This window comes from Sporothrix brasiliensis (genome assembly GCF_000820605.1).
Source record: "Sporothrix brasiliensis 5110 chromosome Unknown Cont20, whole genome shotgun sequence".
NCBI lineage: Eukaryota > Fungi > Ascomycota > Sordariomycetes > Ophiostomatales > Ophiostomataceae > Sporothrix > Sporothrix brasiliensis.
In genome coordinates, this window is record NW_024467139.1 from 1,646,234 (window position 1) to 1,664,098 (window position 17,865).

At 56.2% G+C, this 17,865-nt stretch overlaps 6 protein-coding genes and 1 non-coding gene across 7 annotated transcripts; 3 read left to right on the forward strand and 4 right to left on the reverse strand.

The window, feature by feature from the left end:
• Positions 1-283: 283 nt before the first annotated feature.
• Positions 284-1,542, forward strand: SPBR_07362 (uncharacterized protein; the record flags this gene model as incomplete). Its single annotated transcript, XM_040765616.1, has 2 exons — positions 284-544; positions 604-1,542. 2 exons carry the CDS (start codon positions 284-286, stop codon positions 1,540-1,542), a joined length of 1,200 nt encoding a protein of 399 aa, XP_040616437.1.
• Positions 1,543-2,193: 651 nt separating this feature from the next.
• Positions 2,194-2,287, reverse strand: SPBR_09543. Its single transcript has one exon. It is a non-coding gene; the product is annotated as a tRNA-Ile (tRNA).
• A 548-nt stretch (positions 2,288-2,835) lies between these two features.
• SPBR_06826 (F-box protein 9) lies at positions 2,836-4,919 on the reverse strand (the record flags this gene model as incomplete). Its single annotated transcript, XM_040765082.1, has 2 exons — positions 2,836-4,239; positions 4,305-4,919. 2 exons carry the CDS (start codon positions 4,917-4,919, stop codon positions 2,836-2,838), a joined length of 2,019 nt encoding a protein of 672 aa, XP_040616438.1.
• Positions 4,920-5,665: 746 nt separating this feature from the next.
• Positions 5,666-7,225, reverse strand: SPBR_07133 (U4/U6 small nuclear ribonucleoprotein PRP3; the record flags this gene model as incomplete). Its single annotated transcript, XM_040765387.1, has 1 exon — positions 5,666-7,225. The coding sequence occupies one exon, from the start codon at positions 7,223-7,225 to the stop codon at positions 5,666-5,668; it is 1,560 nt and encodes a 519-aa protein (XP_040616439.1).
• Positions 7,226-8,534: 1,309 nt separating this feature from the next.
• Positions 8,535-10,037, forward strand: SPBR_07173 (solute carrier family 25, member 39/40; the record flags this gene model as incomplete). Its single annotated transcript, XM_040765427.1, has 2 exons — positions 8,535-8,748; positions 8,869-10,037. The coding sequence occupies 2 exons, from the start codon at positions 8,535-8,537 to the stop codon at positions 10,035-10,037; spliced, it is 1,383 nt and encodes a 460-aa protein (XP_040616440.1).
• Positions 10,038-11,552: 1,515 nt separating this feature from the next.
• SPBR_07264 (uracil-DNA glycosylase) lies at positions 11,553-12,937 on the forward strand (the record flags this gene model as incomplete). Its single annotated transcript, XM_040765518.1, has 2 exons — positions 11,553-12,007; positions 12,091-12,937. 2 exons carry the CDS (start codon positions 11,553-11,555, stop codon positions 12,935-12,937), a joined length of 1,302 nt encoding a protein of 433 aa, XP_040616441.1.
• A 2,484-nt stretch (positions 12,938-15,421) lies between these two features.
• On the reverse strand, positions 15,422-17,084 carry SPBR_07055 (amidase; the record flags this gene model as incomplete). Its single annotated transcript, XM_040765310.1, has 5 exons — positions 15,422-15,433; positions 15,459-16,319; positions 16,378-16,530; positions 16,597-16,719; positions 16,785-17,084. 5 exons carry the CDS (start codon positions 17,082-17,084, stop codon positions 15,422-15,424), a joined length of 1,449 nt encoding a protein of 482 aa, XP_040616442.1.
• Positions 17,085-17,865: the final 781 nt, after the last annotated feature.

Here is a 17,865-nt window from a genome sequence, read left to right on the forward strand (position 1 = left end):
CATCATCCTAGGCCGCCTTCGATGCGCCACGAGTTGAGCGCCAATACGGCCAGCGGATGGCCTCGTGTCAGTGGAAGAATATCACGTGTTGACGCGTTTCTTGGCTAGCAAATGCATTCATTGTTAGAGTCAGGGCTTCAGGCACCACCCTCCGGCAAACAAGGTTACAAACACGACCACACCCACTCGTGAGAACCATCGCTAGTTCTTCACAGCACCCTTCTATGGACAGCCCCGACGTGTCCCTCCACAGCCTCATTCGCTTGAGCGATCGTCAGTAAAGATGGACCCGCGTTTGGACTCCATGCCGACAGTGCGCCGCTGGCACCACCTCTTCCGTTATCCCTGCATGACGGACGAGCTGATGGACGCGACTACGTCACCGCGCGTGACGATCAAGAACCTCGCGCAACCGCGCCTGCGTAGGTGTCCATTGAACATTGACACAATCGACTGGCGTCGTGCCCGACTGCTCGGGGCCGGCACGGATGGTTGTGTTTACCGCGTCCACTTTGGCGACCAAGGGCCGTTTGCCTTGAAGCTTGTGCGTTTCCCTCTTGACCACTTATGTACAATAGACGGTAATCTCCTAACTATCAACAGTTTTGGATCCCAGACATTCTCCTCGAGTATCCCGAATACTCCGCCGTCCATCGCGAGTGCCAAAACGCCGCACTACTACAAATGTTACGCGCGTCCGTGGACCAAGCTGCGGCTGCGGCGGAAGCCGGCATCACCGGTGGCACACCCAACGGACCGACCGTGCCTCCCCTCGTCGATCCGAACCCCGTGGATTTTTTCACAGCGTCCAACAATCTGTTTTCATTTTCAGAGGAGGTTCGACACAACCACCAAGTGCGAGCCGCCGAGAACAAGCCGCCGCCGTCTGGACTGGTGCCCGTAATGAGCATGCCGCGGTTTGTGCAGTGTTATGGATGGTTGCCCTGCAACGTACACGAGCTGATGAAGAAGATGCCGCGCCGGATCCGCTCGTATGGCTTCCACGTCGACCGCAAAACATACCGCTGTTTCGACGAGGCGCGCACCGACTTCATCGGCATCGTGTACGAATACATTCATAGTAACGACAACGACAACAGCGACGATAGCGACGGCAGCCAAAGCGAAGAGCAGTGGCGCCAGACAACGATTTCCCCGACAACGGCTCCAAGTGAAAAGGTTACAGCTCCGGTGGCCCGGCGTCATAACACACGGAGTAGCACGAGACAGACTGGGCACGGGGCCGCGCCGGCCGCGGAGGAGCATGTTAGCGGTCCTGACGAGGTCGCGCACGCCCGCCAGGCTGCAGAAGCCGCAAGGGACGCCAAGCACCGGGAACGGGTATCTGCCGTGGCCGACTTTCTGTGGCTGGCAGGCTTCGATTTCTGTTGCCAGCCACTAGCACGTAACTGGAAGAACGGCGTGTTGCTGGACCACTCGGAGATCATCGGGGCGTACTCTGCGTACTGGGACCGGTGCTCTAAAAACACCAAGTGGCTTCTGGATTGGCTACTGACACCGTCCGATGGAAGGCTGTGTTAATTGTGGTGTGAAGGATTGCGAAATCGCATGGATAGAAGACGACATGGCAGCAAGGACGCAGGGCTGCACTTCTGTGGTGGCCGGGGCGCGCGATGCTCGCGCGTCAAGGACACTGAACATAGACGGCGGGTTCGTCGCGTACAGGTCCTCGCTAGACATATGCCGAACTCTCTTCCTTCTTCGCTCAAGCCATGTCTAGGTGATGTCGCATTTCACTTCTGCCCTCACACCTTGGTGCCCTTGGCTGCTGAGCTTTTGCGGCGCCGACCTTCCTTTTCATTCGGCTTCTGTGCTGCGTAGGAGAGGTCTGTTGTGTATTGCCAAAGCCGCGCTGCTAACAGAGTCTGTCTCTGGTGACAATAAATATTGGATGCGAGTATATATTCACTACGGCGTACTATCAAAGGGAAGTAAGGCCTTTCCAGGTATAGGGTGATTAATCGTGGATAGGACAGGACTCGAACCTGTACTTTTGTAGACAATGCTGTTGTTCCTCCTACCTGATTTCCTCGATTTCAAACTAAAAAGTCAAGGAAGAAAAAACCCAAACAAACAAACAAAACAAACAAAAGTAAAGCAGCAGCCGGTTGGTCGACCAACCCTTGACAAAAAGACTGGAAAGACCGTCCGATTCGAAGAACCGGATTGAGATGGTCCCGGAGGGGCTCGAACCCTCGACTTTCGCATGGTATTCTCGGATGAGAGGATATTAGTACGATGCGCTAACCAACTGCACCACGGAACCAGTCGGGACGATTTGATGGCGGCTCCGCCGAGAAGTCGACGATATATGGGGCCGACTCTTTGTGAGTAGCGATGGTGGCCGCTGCTGATCCCCTTGTCGACCAGAGTGGAATCGATTTGGGATGATACTTTGAGATATCTAATCAGATGTAGAAGGATTCTCTTTGTAAAAGTCATATGCCGTAGCTATGATCGTGGTTGAATACTGAGGGTATCGTCTACCGCATCGAGTGTCGTAGTACGGCCTTTTATGAGAGACAAGCGAAGAGTGAGGGAACGACCAGGTGACCACGTTGCCTCCTTTGCATAGCTCCCACATCGAGTGTTGGAATCACGACTGTTCTATTTTTATCGACAGTAATTTTCACCCAACCTTTTTTTATTTTTTTTATTCATTTTGCTTTGCCCTGCTCTGCTTCAAGACTATCTTTATTTAAAGCACAAGTATAAAACCCGGAATACCAACATAAAGTAAATTCATAACACATGTCTATTGTTCTTGTAGATGCACATGATGGCTGCCGTATCTCCTACCATCAGATCCAACGCCTACTCTCCAACGCCGTAGCTGCGCACGCGGCTGAAGAAAAACGGACGGTAGTTTTTGAGTCCGAACTCGCCCCAGTCGTCCGTCAACCGGTCATAGCTGTAGAACCCGCGCCAGTTGAGCTTGTTGTTGCGCGTGCCCTTGCCCGCCGACCGGAACGCCAACTCCATCCGGTAGTAGTACTTGCCCACGCCTTCCGTCTCCACCACCACGTCGCTTTCCGCATCCGAGGCCGCCGCCAGCGACGAAAAAGGGGAAACGAGCGTGCTCTCGGTGCCGTCTGCTGCTGCTGCTGCTGCTGCTGCTGTTGCTGAAACGCCATTCTTCTTTGGAATCCGTGCATCGCCTTCCACTACCTCATCACGGCTGCGCAGCTCGTCCTCCGAGCTGCCGGCACCGCCCTCCCTGTCCTCCTCATCGGCAATTCCCGACATCCGCCAGCGCCCTCTCAGCGCGTTTTGCATCACAATCGACGGCAGGTGCGCCATGGCCCCGCCCTGGTGCAGCGTCAAAAGGTCTTTGGTCAGGTGGTGGATCACGTCCGGCGGCTCCGACGTCGTCAAAAGGCTAATCACCGTGCCGTCGCGGAAGAACCGGAGGTACCGGAAGTACGTCACAATGTGCACCGGGTTGCCCCATACCACCAGGCTCGCCGTCGGCTGGCCAGGCCGGATGTAGTTGACTGTGCTGATGTAGCAGCCATTGAACCGGATGCGCGGGCGCAGTCGGAACATGCGCTGCCACGACGGATACGCCGGAGGGATCGAGGTGACCTGCGCGCCGTCCGTACCGGGCACCTTGATGCCCTTCCGCAGCTTCATGGTCGTTGCCAGGCTGCTGGCCTGTCGCTGCCGCCGCCGCTCGTCTTCGGCGGCCTCGGCAGACACCACCATGCCATCGCCGACAGCAAACCCGTCGCCTTTGTTGTCGTCCTCGAGCGGGCCCCATGCGATTGTCCGTTCCCACGCGCGGTACATGTTGGCAAAGCCAAACTCGGGGCCCACGCACACGCGCCGCCAGATGCGGTCCTCTGTCGCCACAAGGAACGCCAACTTGCGGCAGACTTGTGCCAGCCGCACAAAATCGCCGACATCGTCCAGGGCTACATCCCGTAGGATGTGCACGAGCAACTCGTCAGGAAGCTCTGCTAAGGGGCACGGTGGCGCGGGCATTCCCTCGATTGGCGGTGGTGCGCCTTCGATGGCAAGCCCGGCAAACGAGGAGATGAGTTCCTTGAGGGTTGGTGGTGGTTCTTCGCGGACAGGTTTCGCCGGGGCCGTGGAAGCTGCACCGCCGCTGGCACCTTCTGGCTGCTTTCCGTCTCGCGACGAAGACGACCCCGCGGCCGCCGGGGGCGGTGCGGGGTAGTGCTTTTTCTTGTATGCCTTGTCCACATTGCTGTCCATCTGCATCAAGAGGAGGTATGTTAGCACGGCATATACGCTGTAAAGAGGTCGGGGATCCGACATACGCGGAAAGCTGTACGGTAGTGCCGCAGGCTGTCGCCAAGACTGCCCAGAGCCTCCTTTTCGACCGCTCTTTCGTAGTGCTCCAGTGCCGACTCGGGCTCTTTCTTGGCCTTTGGTTTCTGTTCCTGGTGGGCTGGAGGCGAAACCAGTTTGTGAACCGAGCTGCTGCCTTCATCCAAAGCCGGTGCGGCTGCCGACGACACACTCGCACCTTGTACTGTCCGGGGCTCGTGGGTCACATCGTCGAATGCTCGCGGCGGTGCATATTCGTCGTCGGTTTCCTGCGCGATCGGCTTTTTTCCGGATGATAGTAGCTTTAGTGGTGTCTGCGGTCCACCCGCGCTGCTTCCACGCCGCGGCCCTGCTGGGCGTTGCGGAGCCTGGGGCGGCCGGTAGTGGTGTGGTGCTGTTTCTGGAGACTCAGAATCTGGTGCAGTGACCGTCTTCGTCGTCGCTTTCTTTTTCGACGAGGTAGACGCCGCACTGCGGCTCACAGTGGCTGCAGCCCCAGATGGAGCGACTTTGGCCTCGACCTCGGCTCTCCATTGTTGCCGGAACGACTCGAGTTCGGAACTGATGTCACCAGAGCCGTCGCCGGAGGGCGGTGGCTGTGACATACTGGTCGTGGAGATGGGGCAAGGAAAGAAAGTGGCCGAAAAGAAGAAAACAGGAGCTCTGGAGTTCTGGAGATAAAGATGACAAATGCCGGGGAAGGCGCAATCGAGTGCTGAACTGCCCTGTATTTGTAGCAGCAAACACACGGTAGCACTTTCCTCGGACCAAACACTCCAAAATCAGCTCTTGCTCTATGCGTCAGTGACAGGGATGTTCCGCGCAAAAGAATGCGCTCTCGGTCGAGACAATGTCATGGAATTGTGACAGAGGATTGGGCCGGGCGAGAACAGCGTATTCCACTGCTGTCATGCAGTCATGCAGTCGGACGTGCAGTCAGAAGGTGAGCTGATCCGGCGTGTGACTGTTCGCGGCGGCCAATGGGCGGTAATAGGGAATTAGCGGATTGGTGGGGCACATCACCTAGCGCGATCGCTTGGCACTTGCAAGGCTGGAAGCCTCGCCGCCCTGTGCGCTGGAAGGAGCAATCCACCACCCATTTTCACCATCTCGCGTTTTTGATATTTATTTTGTACAATAAACAGATTTGCTTCTACTTGGGCCGAGAGGCACGCTATGGCACATTTTTCTATTATACGCGATGTACCTGTTAAATGCTTAGTTATTTGATATCATGTTTACTTGCCACAACGCAGAGACCCGACAACGCCATGCTTGAAAAATATATGCGATGCAAAAATACAACAGTGAACCTTTGTGTGTAGACAGACACAGTCCTTTTCGTCCCTCGCTAAGAGCCTGCCCGTGCCTGTGTCCAGAAGCTCTCCAGCTTCGTCCGCGCCAGAAAGTCAAAGGCCTCCCGGTCTGTGTCGCAGATCTTGCTGGACCATTTGTGGAACACGCGGCCCTTGGTCTCGCCGTCGAACAACAACAGAATCTGGTTGTTTGGCAACGACTCGCTCTCGCTGGCCAGCCACTCGCGCGACGGCCCCTTGTTCTGGCCCGGCACATTGGGGATGCGACCCACGGCCGACGGCGTTGGTGTCGGGATCGTTGTGGGGATGTTCTGCGTCCAGTCGATGCGGTTCATCATCAGCTTGCGGTACTTGTTGATGCTGTACTCGCCGCCCTCAACCACCACCAGGCTCGCCTTGGGATGCATCACGCACACGCCCGTCAGCGCCAGCTGCTCGGCGTTCTTCCAGATCTTGTACCGGTGCTGCCCGTTGGCCAGCGTCGTGATGCGGAAGATGAGCATGTGGATGCCCTTGGCCGCGTCCTTTTCCTGGTTCGCTGCTAGCTTCTCGTGCCGCTGCTCTTTGGTAAGCCGCCGTGACTCGTTCGCCTCCATGTGCTTGTCAAAACGCCCCGCAATCTCGCGATTGACACGCGCCTCCACGGCTGTCGGGTCCTGCACGGCCTCCTCGCCCAGCACGCGCATCAGGTTGGATCGCTTGACTTTGGGCGGCGGCGCCGGCATGAGACCCAGCCGGATCTTGGCCTGGTTCTCTTTGAGCTCCGCCATGCGCCGCTGCCGTCGCAGCTTCTTCTGTTCCTGCTTCGTCAGGTACATGGGCTTGGCGTCTGGAACCAGCTTGTCCTGTGGCGGCTCAATCGGGATCGGGTGCGACACGAGGTCTGTGATGATGCTCTCCTCGCCCTCGTCGCCCGGTGTCTCGCCCGCCACCTTGGGCTTTGCCACCACCAGGCAGTCGGGCATGTCGAGGTCGTCGTATGTCTTGCCCTCGGCAAAGTAGGCCTGGTCGATCCACTCAATGTCTGGTGGCGCCTCGACCACAAAGTTCTTGTCGCTGGGGATCTCGTCCATGCCGGCCTTGCGCGCCTGCTCCGCAATCCGCCGTTTCATCGCCTCGAGCGCCGCCTGCCGCCGCAGCGCATTGCCCTGCTGGATGTACTTTCCCTGCTCGTTGAACAGGAGCTGCCGTGAGTGACGTGCGCGTGCAGCCGGTGCTGGTGCAGCCGCAGCTGCTTCGACGATTGCGTCGCCTTCGGCTGTGGCCACGGTCGCTGGGCTCGCGTCGAGATAGGGGTTGGGGCGGGTCTTGCGGTTGTCGCGCTTGCCGCCGCGACCGAATGGCTTGGAGGTCGACGAGGAGGAGAAAGGCGCGTTGAGGTTCTCGAGTGCCGGATGGAGCGGCACATTGAGACCGCCCGACGGCGGCAGACCGCTTGTTCGTCCGCCGGAATCATCGTTGCCAAATGTGTTACCGCTGCCCTCGTTTCGTCGTGTGCTGCTACTTCCGCTTGCGCCATCTTCCGTCTTGGGCCCCGAAACGGCCGCCGCCACCCGTGCCTTCAGGGCGGCCAGCCGCTCTGCTGCCGAGGACATTGTGCCGTTTGTCGCGTCGGTCTCGAGCTCACGTCAGTTGCGTTGGCAACACGACGGCAACTGGTGACGCTGGCTGTAACCTGGCGGGGTTGGCGTCGGCTTGAACACGGATCCGAGACGCTAGAAAGGACGTTCTTTGTCGTGCGGTATCCAAGGCTTGCTGACCGGGCTATGAATCGTTGTGCGTCGAGGTGTTGTTGATTTCGGGTGAGGTTGAATTCTTGGCCGCCTAGCTTTTCGCATTTTCCCCATAATTTTCGCCAAGCCTGCCCTGGACAGTTGTGGCTAGAATGCTCCACAGCTGCACGTGACCGCGTGTCAGTATGTGTCGGAGCAACCTAGTGCCACCGACGCCGATAGCGGCCATTTTCGTATTTGTGATTCTGGCTACCAAACCCGCCTGAACAATTGCAAGCACGGAGCTTTTGTTTGCCAGTGAATAGCTTGACATCAACGCCAATAATGGTGTCGCTCCTTTGGCCGGCACATGATGCTTGTCGCTATTAAGAGGGTTGTTCCTTCCTCAAGCACATCGTCTTTGCTTTTTATGCTCTTGGTGCTTTAATTGTCCCTGATCCTGCCATGTTTGACATGCAGCACAACGTAATTATTGTGTACGGCATTGGTGTTGGCTTTATGGAGTCCAGTTGCACACTCGCTGGTATCGACTTGTATTATCCGGCCTGCAGGAGGTCCAGCGTTTGAGTTCCTGATTGTCTGTTATTTTTTTATTTTTTTTATTTTTATTTTTATTTTTATTTTATTTTTAAGTAGTTCTTGCCATCGGTGTTGGCAAAGTGCGAATCGCTCCTGCCGTTGGGCGCGTACCAAAGGTGATTGATAAGTGCTTAATTGTTCAGTGCGTCATTGTTGGCGCCAATAGCTCCTGCCAGTGCAAAAGGCCGACGGGCACTTGTGGAAAGCAGCGGCTGAATAGCTCGGCTAGATCTAGCCCAATGAAATTTTCGCCCCCCGAACTAAACCGTTGACCGCATTCGCAGGACATGGGACATACGAAAAAAAGTGCGGTCATACATATTTTATCTCCGCAGCCGTTTCCGTTCTTCTACCACAGGTCTCCTTTGTACTCTGATTCATACAACACACGTCACGACGACAACAAAGTCAATTGCTTCCTTTATACTCGATTTGAACGGCATTTCAATGGAAACGTGCGGAAAAAGGGACTGACTCATCGTTTCTGCAGAGGGCTCATCGCGAGTCGCTCACTTCTTGCCAACCTCCTCCTCGCCCACCCGAACCGCTTCGATCCTCAATCGCCCCTTTCGGCGATACTCTCTCCCTCACAATGAGGCACACGATGCCGCACGACGCCGACGGGCAGGACCACGACAGATTACGCTTGCAGCAGCAGGCTGAGGGCCCAGAGACACTGCCGTACACGCCACCGGTCATGGCCGAGATGAAGGCTCGTGCGACCGACCCGGTTGACCCGCCGGAGATCACAGTGCTGCAGAGGATGCTGTCTGCAACGACTGGGAGCTTGTTGACAGCGCTGTTGGGTGAGTGCACTTGTTTTTTGCGTGTTTTTTTTTTTTTTTACCAAAAAAAAACCAATTTGTCCATTGCCTCTGGCACGGCCTGGATCTCGACTTTTGTACTAACCATGTGCCAACTTGCAGTCACCCCCCTCGATGTCGTTCGTGTCCGCCTACAGTCCCAAAACGTGTCCCGCCCCCGCGTCGACTTTGCAAAGCTGCCCGCCAACTTCCAGAAGATCGTGGGCTCATCGCCAACCGCTGTTCGTCCTATGGACCTCGGCGTGACTGCCTGTTGCCGTGAGGTGTTTTTCGTGAATGCCAACTCCGAGGTGTGTCTCGCCGGCCCAAAGGCCGCACAAGCCGAGACGGCGGCCGCGGCCGCGGTACCGGACTGTGCTGTTGAGCAGCACCAGAAGAAGACGATTAACTCGACCGTGGACGGCCTCCGCAAGATTGCTCGCAATGAGGGCATTTCCACGCTGTGGCGTGGCCTGTCTCCCACGCTGCTCATGTCCATTCCCGCCAACGTCATCTATTTCACCGGCTACGAGTGGCTGCGCTTCAACCCCGAGAGCCCAATTCACCGCGCTACGCCCGACCAGTACGCCCCGCTTGTGGCGGGCGCATTTGCTCGAGTTCTGGCCGCCACTGCCGTGGGCCCCATCGAGCTGTTCCGCACGCGGCTGCAAGCGGCGCAGGGCCAGTCGGCTGCCGGCCCCCTGCGGGATACTTTCCAAGGGTTGCGACGCATGGTGCAGACGCACGGCATCCACTCGCTCTGGCGTGGCCTGACCCTGACTCTTTGGCGTGACGCGCCCTTTTCGGCCATGTACTGGTGGGGCTACGAGACGGTGCGTAGCCAGCTGACCGAGGCGCGCGAGCGGCGCCGTGGCCGCGACCTGCTGGACCTGGACGGGTCGCGGCGGGTCCGCGAGCGCCGGCGGTCGCAGAGCCGCGAGAACCACCGAGCCACGTTCCTCGACAGCTTTGCAGCGGGCTCCCTGTCCGGTGCGGCGGCGTCCATTGCAACGATGCCATTTGATGTCGGCAAGACCCGCACGCAGGTGTTCCGGGAAGCGGCCCAGGCGGGCGTGCCCACCGCCGCCGTGGCGGAAGAGCAGACAATGGGTCGGCTGCTGTGGCACATCTTCCGCACCGAGGGCATTGCCGGCCTGTTCAAAGGCTGGATCCCCCGCACGCTCAAGGTGGCCCCGGCATGTGCGATCATGATTAGCAGCTACGAGGTGGGCAAGAAGGTGTTTCGCGGCATGAATGAACGTGCACGAGAGCGAAAAATGAACGGAGCGTGACGTTCCGCCTCTTTTCTCTTTTGCATTTTTATCACGATGCTTGTACCAACAACATGGGCGGCTGATTTGCTTTTGACTATTGCATTGTTCTGTTTGGCGTTTTATTGGTCAGCATGGCGGTCTCTAGATACTCTACGATTTCACACTTCCCTCTGTTACGTGATATGTTTGCCTTACATCTCTTCATTATTTTTTCTGGCTCGTTCGGGGAACGCAACTCAAAAAAAGGAACCCATGTACTTTACTCCCTTCCCAAGACGTATCAATACAAAACTGTTGGACAGACTGCCCTTGTCAACAGACCTGCTTGACTGCGCTCAACCCCCTCAAAGCCCACAAATCCTGTTGGCTTATGGCTGCCTCGTCCTGTTTGTCTGACTCTTTTGCAGACAGCAAACGGTCTTGGACCGAGAGTCGCCAAGAGACTTGTCAGGGTCGCATCGGACGCCTTGAGCCTATGTACGAATGCAGCTTTGCATATCTCGTTCTCTGTACGCCGTAGCCTCTCTCTGCCTCGCAAAGCAGCAGTCAGGCTGTTGTCGAATGGACAAGACACTCGCATGCTGCGATGCCACCAAAATACCAGCTGAGCCAGTTTCTCCGCACGCTGGCAACAGAGCAAACAAGCTAGAGGATCAGACGGGCCCACTGCTAGGCTCATCCGCTGTCATGAACGCCTTCATTGGCTCGCAGGGGAGACGGGAGTCTGGAAGTGACCGTCTGCGCAGAGCAAAACGCGAAAATTCACGGCCCTCCACGTCTGACCCGCGTCGCACTTTAACTCAGCTACGCGCTATTGCATTTTGGACGCCATACCACACAATACGAATTACGGCGTACACGCGACCTCTCGCTCCTGCCACCGGTCAACGCCCCTGCATGCACTTTCCCATTGCAGCCGAAACCACCACAGCCCCTGCCCCCATTGTCTGCTAAATGGTGGTGGCAGGTGCTAGCCTCTCCAGGTGCTTTCCACAATGAACCACCTTTAATCTTAACCAGAGAAGCACGTCGTATTACTCCGGTACAGAGTACGCTCTTGCTTTTGTAGACCCGGTTGGCGAACAGGAAGGCAAGACCCAGCATCTTTCACAGACATTGGATCGCTGCGTTCCTTCCCCGGACCCTTGTGATATACTACCACCGAACGACATATTGGAACGCCCAATGTTTTTTTTCCCCCTTCTCCAGCTCACTTTTCCATAGCAACCCTGTTCTTCTGTCTTGAGCAGAGCGAGAGAGATACAACCGCCAGACATTGACGGGCAGAACCGCTATCCCCTTTCCTCGAAAACGGCCACGACTTCAACTGGCTTTTGCTTTCGAAGGCCATATCATTGCCTCTTTTACCGCGTTTTCAAAAGTCACTTCAACACGGCGCGATTTGGTCAACTGTCTGCACGGTCGACCGGCCTCGCCAACGATCTTCTCCACGCGCACCGGCGAGCCGCTGTCCATCGTCCTCTGTGGCTGCCTTCCATCCACCGGCGGCCCTCGTCGAGCCTTCTTGCAAACATGGCTTCTCTCAAACGCAAAGCAGGTGCTGACCTGGCTGCCTCGACCGATCCCAAGAAGGCCAAGCAGCAGCTGGGACAGCAGAGCTCGCTCATGTCCTTCTTTGGGGGCCCCAAGGGAGCGCCATCGGCGGCAGCATCCGCGCGTAGCGCAAGCACAAACGGAAACGGCGCAAGCGGCAAGGCGGGCGGCGCCTCGAAGCCAGGCCTGGCACCGGCCACACCAGAGTTCTTTCACTCACAGCCCAAGTTCGACAAGGCCAAGTGGGTGGCCAAGCTCACCAAGGAGCAGCAGCAGCTGCTCAAACTTGAGATCGACACCCTTGGCGAGAGCTGGCTTGCCGTCCTCAAGGACGAGCTTGTCACGCCGTCGTTTCTGGATCTGAAGCGGTTCTTGAGCCGCGACCACGCGGCCGGCTGCAAGATCTTCCCACCACCCCAGGACGTCTATTCTTGGTAGGCTCTGCCATACTCTCACGTCCCTTTTTTGCGTGCACCCCCACCCCTCCACCCTGCTGACCTTGCCTGTACTTGTTCAGGTCTCGATACACATCCTTCAACGACGTCAAGGTGGTCATTCTTGGCCAGGACCCGTACCACAACGATGGACAGGCGCACGGCCTCGCCTTTTCGGTGAAGCCGCCCATCAAGCCGCCACCGTCGCTCAAGAACATCTACTGTGCGCTTCAAAGGGACTATCCCAACGCGTTCCAGCCGCCGCCGCCGCAGCAGGGTGGCCTGTTGACGCCGTGGGCCGAGCGCGGCGTGCTCCTGCTCAACACGTGCCTGACGGTGCGCGCCCACGAGGCCAACTCGCACTCGCTGCACGGCTGGGAGCGCTTTACGCAGCGGATCATTGACCTGGTGGCCCAGCGGCGCCCGCGCGGCGTCGTGTTTTTGGCCTGGGGCTCGCCGGCGGCCAAACGCGTGGCCAAGATCGACGAGACGCGCCACTTGGTGCTGCGCAGCGCGCACCCGAGCCCATTGAGCGCCCACCGCGGCTTTTTCAACTGTGGCCACTTCCGTGCGGCCAACGCGTGGCTGATGAAGCGGTACGGCGCCGAGGGGGAGATCGACTGGAGCTTGTTGCCGGGCACGACGACGATCGAGGGTCTGCCGGAGAAAGGGGTGGCGGCCCCAGTAGGGGACGGAAAGGTGGAAGAGAAGGCGAACGAGGCGGGGGTGGAGCAGGAAGAGAAGGCGACGACTGGGGAGACAAAGCACGCAGGGACGGCGGCCGACTCGGCCGAGAAGACGGCTGACACCGAGGGCGCTGCAGCCGTGGACGCCGACGACGAGAAGGTGAACGTAAAGGTCGAGGCAAAGGATGCCAAGGCACTGTCAACAGCAGCCGATGCCGAGCCGGGAACGACCAGCACGGTCTAGGGTGTCTCCGAAGCGATCCTCAGACGCGTCAGGACGGCAGACGAGCCCTTCTATATGATTGAAGACATTCATTCAGTCTCCTAAGTTTGTGCACCCTGTGCACCCTTTCGCCGTTTCCCTTTCTCTACGTTTTATATGTCACATCACATCTGATCTCTGCTGATCTGCCGCTGCCCTTTCTGTCTTTATACGGCCCTCATAGCAAGTAACGTGTCTGCGTTTTCGCAATGTTGCAGCGTTCTATGCGCGCTCTTTTATTTCTATATTGTCTATTTTGTCTATTTTATCTACTTCCCTTTTACACGTTGCAGAGTGCAATCCTGTCCAAAGACAAAGGCTGTCCGATGATGTCGTCGTCGCGAATGTTGGCCAGCGAATAATTGGTGTCGAGCCCCATTCGCCGTGCACTGCATCGTCTCGTCTGTGCTTTGCGTGGATCGTCGCTCTACCCACGCTTCTTCATATACGCAGGTACTACGTTATGTACTATAGTCCGTGTTGTCGGAGTACACAGTCCCTCATCATGGCCAAGTTCTGCGAAGTATTCCGGAAGGAAAGTAGTACACCGTGTGACATGGTCCATGAAAATCGTCACACAAACTGGACTGTGCTTTTGGCGGACGAAAAGGCTGCCTGTATGGACCAAGGTTGGCAATGAACTGGAACCAGCGCACGCCCCCGTCCATCTTTCTTTGCATTGCCTGGTTTTTTTTACAGTGCGTAACCCTTTGTCTGTTTTTGTGGTTTTTGCTCATCTGTCCCGCAAGTCAAATCGTCCTGCATAAGCAGCGAATCAGCCGGCGCAAAAGGTGTTTCGGAATCCTCGCGGCGCGGGATGTTCTTTTTCTTTGCTCTTATTATCGTGCTTCTTCTGGACATCCGTTTTGTTTTCAGTTACAGAGACACAAGCGAAAAGCCACATCAAGTCGGAGCCTTTTCAAGCCTCTTTGCGCATATTGACATCCTAATCGTTTTCACCCCACGTCTCGGGTAATACGACATGTGCATTATCGTTTTTGCTCTTGCACGGGCCTGAGGTTAGTCGGGCATCAATCTACTTTGGTATTAATTTGTTTCTTCGACCCAGAGGCCCGGGATTCATGCATATTAACCTCATCAGAATCCTTCGGACAGCACATCGCCGACACTTTCTGCGCGTCAGTCGGGGGACTGTCTGCAAAGCATACCGTGTACTAATCGGGCCTTGCCGGCACAATTCTGTGGCTCACATCGTATTATAGGGTACAAAATAGACACGCGGCCATCAAGTCCTCGAGAGCAATATTCTCCGTCGGTGTAAATATGTGCGACACTCCAAACAAGGGGTCATGATCGGAACGAAGCCATAATGAATGAAGAGAAAATGCAGCATAATAAAAATGGCATCCTTTCGATTGTCACTGTGGCTTGCCCAATAAGCGAGGGATGCACGAGCGCTGCATCGTCGACTGCCAGCTCATACTTTTGCTGCGTTGGCACGCAGCTGGCGCGGGCTAGACCTACCCGGGCCCGGGCTATGCCATGCTGGCAAGTCATCCCCCTGTCGGCCACCCAGGAGAAACGTAGCTACCCTTTCCCCTCCATCCCGTCCCGGTAGTGGTGTAAACATGTTGGCCGCGGCGAGAAGCCAGGTCGGAAGCAAACCAGGGCTCGCAAAAGGAAGCAGAAAACGACGAAAAGGACAAAGGAAAGGAGGAGCTGGAAACACGGTTGAGCTGGCTCAGCTGCAATGCTCGGCAGCTGGCAAGGCTAGTGATGCATGCTCGTACAAGCTGCTTCTGCCAACAGCTTCGGATATGCGGCGTGTGTGGGCTGAAGCAGACACAAAAGCAGGGGTTTGGTGAGACAAATATACGGCACTCGATAATTTCTTGTCAATCCATTGGTCTTCGTACGACGCTGGTGTTGTTTTGGTGCCTCTGCCATGGCTGACTCTGGCCTCGCCCTTAGTACAACCACAGTGCCAGTGACCATTCATGACTTGCAGCCTATTCCGCGCCTCCTCCGACACCTGCACGAAAGCGTGATCCATCTTAAGCCGGCAATTAGCCAAACTATTTTGCCTTGTGAGTTTTGTAAGTTGATTGCGCTTGGGAATTCAGCACTCTGTAGGCCTACAAGACAACGACCTCTTAAGCGATGATTGATGAATATAGCTCTTTATGAGTCGGCTTATTTCCTTTTGTGGAGGACCGAATCGATAATCTTCGACGCAGCCAAGCATTTCTCATCGTGGAAGCGAGGAGCGATAATTTGAACAGCGCAGGGCATCCCGTCGAGGGCCTCTGGGTCGTCTACAAGGAGAAGAATGGTTAAAGGCTGTAAGCACGCGAGGTTGGTGTCGGCCATACATACATGCTGGTCCCCTGGCTGGGGCTTCAAATGCTACTGGGCTCGGGTCGAGGCTTTTGGAAACTTGCGAGAATGGAATGACGGCAGCGGGATACTACGTAGCGAGTCGGCAATGGTTAGGAGCGCCATCGATCACGATATGTGCTGGGAAAGGAAATTTTTGACATACATCAAGAAGATTCCACATAACCGTGTATGGAAAGAGGCCATATGTATCATGCGGCACTGCCGTGTTCTGCGCTGCGGGGGCCAGGACAATATCTAGTTCCAGGTCTGAAAAAAGCCGGCGCCACGAATTACCGTACTGAACCCGTTTCAAATCTAGGGCGGCGAGATCCTGGATCGAATACGGGGGCTTGTCGGTTGGCGGATTATCCAGACCCAGGACTTTCAGCGAGTTTATTGCAGGTTCGCCGCTCTCGTTCACATAACGAATTGATGTCTGGCTGGTATCGAGGGACAAGTACTCGAGAGACAGGTCGAGGCCTGTCCCTGCCGCTGTAGAAGGGTCCTGTGAGAGCGAAACGATTGTGTGTCCGGCACTTTGGAGGAGGTCAGCAGCGTCGCGGATGGCACGTCGGACGGGTGGGTGCAGCGGCCATTTCGGGTCTTCAGCCAAGACGCCAATTCTCAAAGACAGAGATGTGACGTCAGTGGTCTGCCACGGCACCGCATGCGTGGTCGAGTCGTATCTCCAGGGCTCGGCGTCAAGCACAGCTGTAAGGAACAGCTCTGTGTCCTCAAGCGACGTGGTTAACGGTCCAGCCGTAGCTAGGATTCCTGGGTGGCCCGGGAGGCCGTGCCATGTGACGCCCCCATAAGGCACCCGGCCGGACGTTGGCCGGAAGCCGTAGATGCCACAGCATAATGCGGGGATGCGAATCGAGCCGGCAATGTCCGTAGCTACTCCGATCAGGGAACCTCGCAACGCAACAAGCGCTCCTTCACCGCCAGACGAGCCACCAGCCGTAAGCGAGGTACGATGGGGGTTTAGAGTACGTCCGAAGATATTGTTATCGGAATCAGCGACCTGAACACGTGTCAGTATTAAGACCAAACCAAGGGTACGAAATGAGACAATCAGTTACCATCATCGTCTGCGGGATGTTGGTCTTAACGTAGAGGACGGCCCCAAGCTTGAGGAGCATATCCACGACAACCGAGTTTTCCGCCGCCGGCTCACGATCAAGGAAAGACACGTAGCCAATAGTGCTCTGCACACCCTTGATGTTGTAGCTATCCTGGTGGGATGAGAGAGACGGGGTTAGTTTCAACGGCTCGTCCATCGATGTAGAGCGCCACCATACCTTAATGCTGATGGGAAGTCCATGAAGAGGTCCTATCACCTTCCCTTCCTTGCGAAGGTACTCGTCTAGGAACCGCGCTCTCTCTATTGCTTGGTCGAAGAATGTCTCGGTGAGACACGACGTCTGTATCATGCTTCGTAAGAACTGTGTCATCGGACATGTTATGTATTGTGATGATGTCTTCTCACCAGTTGTTGGGCAATAGCAGCCCGTTTCGAGAACGCCAGAGTAACATCCTCCGCAGAAACGAAACCAGAAGCAAGTTTGTCCACGAGCGCCTTGGCGGTATAGCTCTCGGTGAGGTCGATCTCAGACGTGGATAAGATGCCGCTTTGGCGAATCGCATCAGACGCGAGGAGGTCAGTCGGCTCATGTTCGGATGCGTTGATCTTCTCGAGGAAGCTCGTCGACAACCGCCATTCCGGGGGAATCTTGTCTCTCGCAGCTTGCTGTTTTGCAGCTGCCCGGTCCTGCCACGAGCGAGCCATTTTCGAAGAGCCACCGAGTTAGAGGTTACAGACTGGACAACTCATTGTGAAGGTCGGCGATATAGTTCTATGTAATTATATACAGCAGGCTAGATCTGTGATCCTCGGTTATGTACCTCCGTACGTGCGTGCTTATTATTTGTAAGTTTCCTATTTGTAAGTTTCCCATTTGTAATGCAGTCATAGGCTGGGCGAGGTAAGATCGTGAATGTCTCCGCCAAGCTCTGGATTCTCTTTGAGAAAACCGATGTCAGAAAATAGTACAAACGAGGGTCAGAGGGAGCAACTAACAATGCACGAAAACGTGGACTCAGGGTCACGGACGAACCTTTGCTGCTCCCGTTCAATTCACCGCCGTTTCTCGTCGCTCCCCGCTCTGAGCTTCGTTCTTCTCAACGTCTATGCGGCTAACCGACGTTGTTTCGCGCCGGCTCTGTTTTCTTGTTGTATTCCGCAAGCCTGGCCTACTTTCCGTGGCCCGTTATCCAATTGTGATCGGCTTTCGTCTGTCGTCGCATTTTGCCAATCGACTCTTAGTGCGCATTCTCTCTGTGTGGCAATCGGTGGAGGGTAGAGAAACTGAAACGGGCCAAGTGAGTGCCGACAGACCAGGCCGTTGGAGCTAGCAATGGACTGCAAAGCTGCCAATTGATATGGCGTCGCGCGGTGGGAGCTTTATCGATGGCGTTCCGTAAGATGGACGACCGACGTCAAATGCTACGAAACGAGGCTGTCCATGCGGCACTCCAAATCAGACGATCGCGCTCTCGAGCCGCGAGTA